Source organism: Myotis myotis, unplaced genomic scaffold (genome assembly GCF_014108235.1).
Source record: "Myotis myotis isolate mMyoMyo1 unplaced genomic scaffold, mMyoMyo1.p scaffold_m19_p_13, whole genome shotgun sequence".
Classification (NCBI taxonomy): domain Eukaryota; kingdom Metazoa; phylum Chordata; class Mammalia; order Chiroptera; family Vespertilionidae; genus Myotis; species Myotis myotis.
In genome coordinates, this window is record NW_023416317.1 from 35,552,567 (window position 1) to 35,559,514 (window position 6,948).

At 44.0% G+C, this 6,948-nt stretch overlaps 1 protein-coding gene across 1 annotated transcript in view; it reads left to right on the forward strand.

Moving 5' to 3' along the window:
- PLCL2 (phospholipase C like 2) overlaps positions 1-6,725 on the forward strand; it is a 173,365-nt gene extending 166,640 nt beyond the window's left edge. Inside the window, exon 6 of the mRNA XM_036332702.1 lies at positions 6,699-6,725. Coding sequence (XP_036188595.1) covers positions 6,699-6,710 — 12 coding nt within the window. The 3' untranslated portion in view covers positions 6,711-6,725. The remainder of the gene's footprint in view (positions 1-6,698) is intronic.
- Positions 6,726-6,948: the final 223 nt, after the last annotated feature.

Below are 6,948 nucleotides of genomic sequence, written 5' to 3' on the forward strand. Positions count from 1 at the left end.
CCCCCGCCATCAGTCACACCGCACGCGCACAGTGCGTCACTCCTAACTAGGAGCAATGTCTAACGGGAGCTACATGACCACCACTGGGAAAGCTCTGCCGAGAACACAGGAAAACACAGAGCTGGGCAAATGCACAGAGACTACAGCAAGCAGCTGGTCAGTGCAGTGGGAAATGACGTGGGCAACGTGTGAATGGAGCCCTGACAGGTTCCAGCAGCCGTGCCCGTGCCCCATCCAGGGAGGAAGTCCTGAGGCCTCTTTAGTCATATTTCAGGTGTTGGCCTGTTTTCTGCTTGTAGCAGCTATGGCTTCTGAATAGAGGGGCAGAAAGCCTCTAACCCCCCAAATGCTTACCTCCTCCATTTCAGGGCTGTGTGTGTGGCCCAGGAGCCAGGCCGGTTAGAGTTCCTCTCAGGACGTGTGTCCTACCTCCTAGAAAGGGTGCTGTCCATCTGCGTGGAGTTGGAAGGTCGTCCAGCTCTCAGTCTTCATGATGTGGCCCGATTTCGTATATTGAATACTTGGAATTCGCTGAATCTTTAATCAAGGACTTAAAAAATCATCAATGCAAATGTCAGTGTAGTCTCCGCCTCGCTCCCCTGTACCTACCCAGCCTGAGCTAGACATCTCTCGGCCATTTCAGTCTGAGCTAAGGTTTGATGTGAGCAGACCTCACTTGTGCCATGAGTTGGAAGAATTTTCTGTTGTGCATGACAGTGGGACCCTGTTGGGATTGCATGCCAAGCCGTGTGTTCAAGGCATTCTGCCTGTTACTTCATTATTTCATCCTCTCTGCACCCAGCACGGTATGTTCTCGATATTACAGGTGACGAGATGATGACCTTAGCCAAGGTCACAGAATGCTCAGGTCAGGATTTGAACCCAGATCTGTCTTCTCCAAAGCCTATGCTCCCAAGCACTATATCCATACTCCTCTGCATTCCAAATACATATTTCCCATCTAAACTACAGGTGAGTAGAGGTCATAAGGAATAATGAGGTAAATGGCCTTTTATTCTCTTACCTCGAACACGAGCCCCCTGGAAGCCACTGAAATGTATTCACTCTGACGGTATTGAGCACATTTTAGGCACCAAAGATTCACCACAAACAAAAATAGCATGTTTTCAATACCCACGGAGCTCACAATTCAGTTGGGAAGGAAGAGACATTAATCCAACTGATCCTAAAGATACAGGGACCGTGACAATCATGGGAAGTGCTGCAAAGGGGCTCCTGGTGTTCCCATCCTGGCTGAGCAGAGAGGGGAAGTGATCGTAATGTTCCTGACCGGCCTTGTTTCTCTCACTTCAGAAGGACTGAAAGATGCTTCTTTCCCTCAGGGGACCTTTTGAAGGACTGAGTAAGATAGTGTCTGTAAGGCACTAGGTCCAGTGCTTGGCTCACATTATTCCCATTAGTTATTCTCCAAAGGAGGGTCCCTGAGAGTGTAATGGGGGCCTCGCCCTCCTGGGAAGATGGACTAGATACCTATTGCTCCTAAACACAACCCCCACACTTAAACCAGGAATTTACTGCCTCTCATGGTTCTGTGTGGCTGGGCTCACCTCAGTGGTTCTTCTTGGGTTGTTGTGCAGTTGCTGGCAGCAGGGACTGCGGGCGTCCCCTTTGGCTGGACATGTGAGATGCCTCCCTCCCGTGGCTGTTGATCAGAGTGTCTGCACGTGGTCTCTCCGTGCGGCTTGGCCTTCTTCTAGCGGGCACTGGGTTCCAAGAGGGAGTCGGCATCCCCGATGACCCATAAGGGACCTGCAAGTCTTCCCCAGCCTCTCCTCAGAAGGCCCAGGTCACCTCTCCTGCATTCCTTTGTTCAAGCAAGTCTGTCTTAGTGTCCACCCAGGCTCCAGGGGGTAGAGAACGTGACTCCTCCTCTTGATGGGTGCGTGCGAGGTCATGCTGCAGAATGGAACATGGGAGAGGAGATATTGTTAAGAACACCTTTGGAAAATACAACCTGCCATGGAGGTCTCCCTGAGAAAGTGGGCTTTTAGCTGAGACCTGAAGGCAAAAATGGTGAGGAAGGGTGAAGCCAGGGAAGCAATTTAGGCAGAGAAACCAGCAGGTTGCAAACCCCATACTGGGAGGCAGGGTGGCGTGCTTGAGGACTACAGGAAGGACACTGAGCCCGGAATGATGAGAGAAAGAGGGTGGTGCGGAGTGAGGTGGCGAGGCGCGGGAGCCCATCGCCAAGGGCTCTCTAGGCCGCCTCCTCAAGGATCTGGTCTCATTTTTCTAAAAGGTTAGTGCCAAACATTTAGTTTTATTATATCTAATCCACTTTTTATTGGTTTCACTTAATTACAAAAGAAACATATGCTCCTTGTTGCCGAAAAGGTCAAGTGCTGAAGAAGGTAAATTAAAAAGTGCTCATGCCCCTCACACTGCCCTTCCCGCTCCCCCGGGAAGTGGCTTGCGCGGCCCCTCTGCACATCACGTGTTCAGGTGCCACCAACATTGCCTTCCTCTCTGAGAAGTTCCGGCTTTTGTTGAAAGAAAAGGCATAGCTCTCTTTAAGGATCACAGGAATCAAATAATTGAGTATTGAAGGAGCAGAGCTGTGGCCAGGAAGGTGACAAATAGCAATTCAATTTTATGAACTAGAATAATTTTGTGTTTTATCAGAGCCATGGATGTTAGGTAGAAGAAAACAAGGATTAACAATGACTTTTGTTTATGACTATTAGAATTTACAAGAACAAATATCTTCCCTTTAAAAAGATTTTTTTTAGCCCTAACCAGTTTGGCTCAGTGGATAGAGCATCAACCTACGGACTAAAAGGTCCCAGGTTTGATTCCGGTCAAGGGCATGTACCTTGGTTGCAGGCACATCCCCAGTAGGAGGTGTGCAGGAGGCACCTGATCGATGTTTCTCTCTCATCGATGTTTCTAACTCTCTATCCCTCTCCCTTCCTCTCTGTAAAAAACCAATAAAATATATATATATTTTTAAAAAAACCTAAAAAATAAAAACGATAAAAAGATTTTTTTAAAAAACAAAATAATCATAAAAATCCTGTGGAAATGGACTTCTGTGGCCCTCGAGATGACAGGTGAGATGAGCATTCTGAACATACAAGAAAATATATAGATGATAGATATTCAAAGTGTAAAGGACGTGTGATAGGAAGAGTAAAAGCCCCGTTCCATCTTCCCCAGCCAAGAATTTATGCTGGATCATTTCTGGTTTTGATTCTTCTAATAATTGTCACCCAAACTCTAGACCAACGCTGTCCAGTGGAACTTCTGATGATGAAAGAAACACCTATACCTGTGCTATTCAATGCAATATCCACTAGGCACACTATTAATTTGCATATTAATTAATAAAATTTTAATTTAAAAATTCAGTTCCTCAGTCACACTAGCCACGTTTCAATAAGTCAATAGCCGCATGTGGCTAGTGGCTACCATAATGGTCAGCAGCTACAGACAGGCTGGTCCCTGCCTCTGCCTGACCCCCTTTAGGAAGACCCGTGACTGCACCCTGGGGAAAATGCAACCATGGCTCATTCCACTGGTCCTTCCCTTTGCTCTCCCTCCATCCGCAAGCCCTGCTTGGAGCATTTTCATTTTAGTTCTGTTGGTTTACCTTTATAGCTTTTAGTAACCTATTTAAAACTGTTTCCTGATACATCAGTTGTTGACTGTAATGCTTTGATCCACCACCACGTTTGATCAGCCAGTTAGTGCTCCCCACGTTCTCTCCATCATTCTCCCCCCCCCCCCCCCCCCCACTCTCACAGCTCCCAGTCACCACACAGCTGCTTGTCACATTGGCAAGGTCTCTGGGAGCATTAATCTGTCCTGTAGCTATAAGTTTTCAATCTTTGGTTCTACAATTAAAACCAATAGCCACCTTATACTAATATTATTGCATAAAGATGACGTGATATTGTACATAGAAAAACCCTAAATATGCCACCAAAAAACTACTGGGTTTAATAAATAAATTCAGCAATGTAGCAAGATACAATATTAACATCCAGAAAGCAATGGCATGTTTATACAGAAATAATGAACTCTCAGAAAGAAAAACTAAACACACACACACACACACACACACACACACACACACACAAAACAATCCTATTTACCATTGCAACAAAAAAAATTAAGATACTTAGGAATAAACTTAACCAAGGAGGTAAAAGGCTTATACTTAGAAAATTACAGGACGTTGAAAAAAGAGATGGAGGAAGACATAAACTAGTGGAAGATTAAACTGTGGTCACGGACTGGTAGAATTAACATAATTAAAATGTCCACACTACCCAAGGCAATCTACAGATTTAATGCAATCCCTATTAAAATACCAACAGCATATTTCACAGTTCTAGAACAAATACTCCAAAAATTTATATGGAACCAAAAAAAGACCTCGAATAGCCACAGCAATCTTGAGAAGAACAAAGTTGGAGGAATCACAATACCAGATATCAAGTTATACTACAAAGCCACTGTAATCAAAATAGCCTGACACTGGTACAAGAATAGGCATATAAATCAATGGAACAGAACAGAGACCTCAGAAATTGGCCCTAGCCATTATGCTCAACTAATAGTTGACAAAGGAAGTAAGAGCATACAATGGAGTCAAGACAGTCTCTTCAATAAATGGTATTGGGAAAATTGGACAGATACATGCAAAAAAAATCAAACTAGACCATCAACCAAAGGACTTATATGCATGCATACGTATAAGCATAACCAATATAACCAATATACCCAGACAGTAGGGGGATGAGGGCTTGTGCTGGGGTGTGGGAGTGGGCGGGGAAAGGTTAATGGGGGAAAATGGAGACATATGTAATACTTTCAACAACAAAGAATAAATAAATAAATAAATAAACATACACCTAACCTATGAACTAGCAATTGCAACCCTAGATTTTCTGAAGAGAAATGAAAACTTATACCCTCCATAAAGACTCACACAGAATGTTGACAGTAGCTTTATTCCTAATATTCAAAAACTTTTTTCAAATGACTATCAAAAAGAAAATAAACACAATTGAGTTATAGTCACGAAATTTAATATCTCTCAGCTATAAAAAGAACAAGCTGCTGGTACCTGCAACAAATATGGGTGACTAAAAAACGTCATGCTGAGTGATTCAGCCAGACACTCAAGAGTACCTACTGTGCGATTCCGTTCATCAGGAGCTCTAGAATAGGTGAAGCTAAGATACAGAGATAGAAGGGGCCTTGGTGGGAGGTGACTGCAAAGGGAACTTGCTGCAGGGATGTGCATGTGCACAGACCTAAATCTGTCTCTTGATTGATTGTAGTTACAATGTCCTAGCCATTTGTCAAAATCATTGACTTGCATATGTGAAATCTTACAGTTTATATTGTATGTAAATTATACTTCAACGAAGTTTATTTTATACTAGAGGCCCGATGCATGAAATTCGTGCAAAAGTAGGCTTTCCTTCCCCCTGCTGCTGGCACCGGCTCCCCTCTGGCACCCCAGACCTGGGCTTCCCATTGGCCGCCCAGAAGGACGTCCAGTCTAGTTAGCATATTACGCTTTTATTATTATAGATTAAAAGAAGAGACTGTAACTTAAACACTAGGAGAAAAACAATTGGGAGTAGGAATGGGAAGAGGGAACATGATATATTGTTATTATTATTATTTCATGCTTTTCCCTTATCAGTAAAATCTTTCCTGTTTCTTAATGATATAATTGGTTTTTTGTTCTTAATTTGGACTAACTGCTTCTCTGGTCTGCTGCTCAGATTTAATTCTGGGAGCATTTGATCATAATGATGACAGTTTTACTATCTATTGCTTTCTTGGGTTCTGTTTTTTGGTTTGGTTTTGTTGTTGATATTTTTGCTGAGGATGTCTCTAATTCTTTCAGAGAGTGTTTATGGAAGGCAAACTTTCTGAGTCTTTCCATGTTCAGCAATTCTTGACCTTGTTCTCGTGTTTGACTGGAAGTCTGGCTGGGTGTCCAATTCTAGGCTCCACCCATTTTCTCTGAGACTGGGAAGCAGCACTGCATTTTCTTCTAGCGCCACTACTGCTGATGGGAAGGCAGACTGTTCTGATTCTACCCCTTGGCAGGTAGCCTGTTTTCCTGGGAACTTTTTTGATTTATTCTCTTTTTCTGTTCTAAAATGTTGTGGTGATATATAAGTTCGTTCATTCATTCATTCACTCATTCATAAAGATTGATTGTAGGAAACCCTAGCGGCTCTACTTCAGAGCATTAAGTTCCTTGTGTTGGTGGAGGTTACATTCAGGTGTGGGAAATAGGCAATATAACAAGTACGAAGAATAAATAGAACAGGGACTGGGATGATGATACACTGAGGCAGGATGAGGAGTGCTTGAGCTGAGGTTGTCAGGGGCCTCTCTGGGAAGGTGGCCTTGGAGCAGAGCCCTGAACCATGAGAAGGAGCCACATGGCCCCAAAGGACCGAGGTGGGAACAGACTCAGTGGAGGACAGAAATAAGCCAGGGTGGCTGGAGAGCGAGTGAGTCAAGCTAAAATCAGGGGAGATGAGGCTGAGAGGCAAGCAGGAGGGACCCTGCAGACCCTGCAAGGAGCTTGAATCTTATTCTAATAAGTAATTAGGGAGTAATGTGATCTTGCTCTGTGGCTAAGATTAGGAACCTATGTAGAGACTTCCTAAGTGTGTCTCTTTTCCCTGTATTATTTCCTTCAGCTGTTTATCTAGGTCCCTCTCTTTCATTCTAATGTTTTTCATCGATCATCCGGAGGTGTGCCCCACATACTTTGAATCTGCATGCGAGATATTTCATATGAAGAACCACGTGCATCATCTTGGAGACGGGGAGCAGCGGGGGCACTCACCTGGGTGTTATTGGCTCCACTTGTGTTGTTCACCGCCTTTCCTCGTCGTCCTTGCTGAGAGGGAAAGAGGCAGTGGAAGATCTGGGTGTCAATGAAATCAA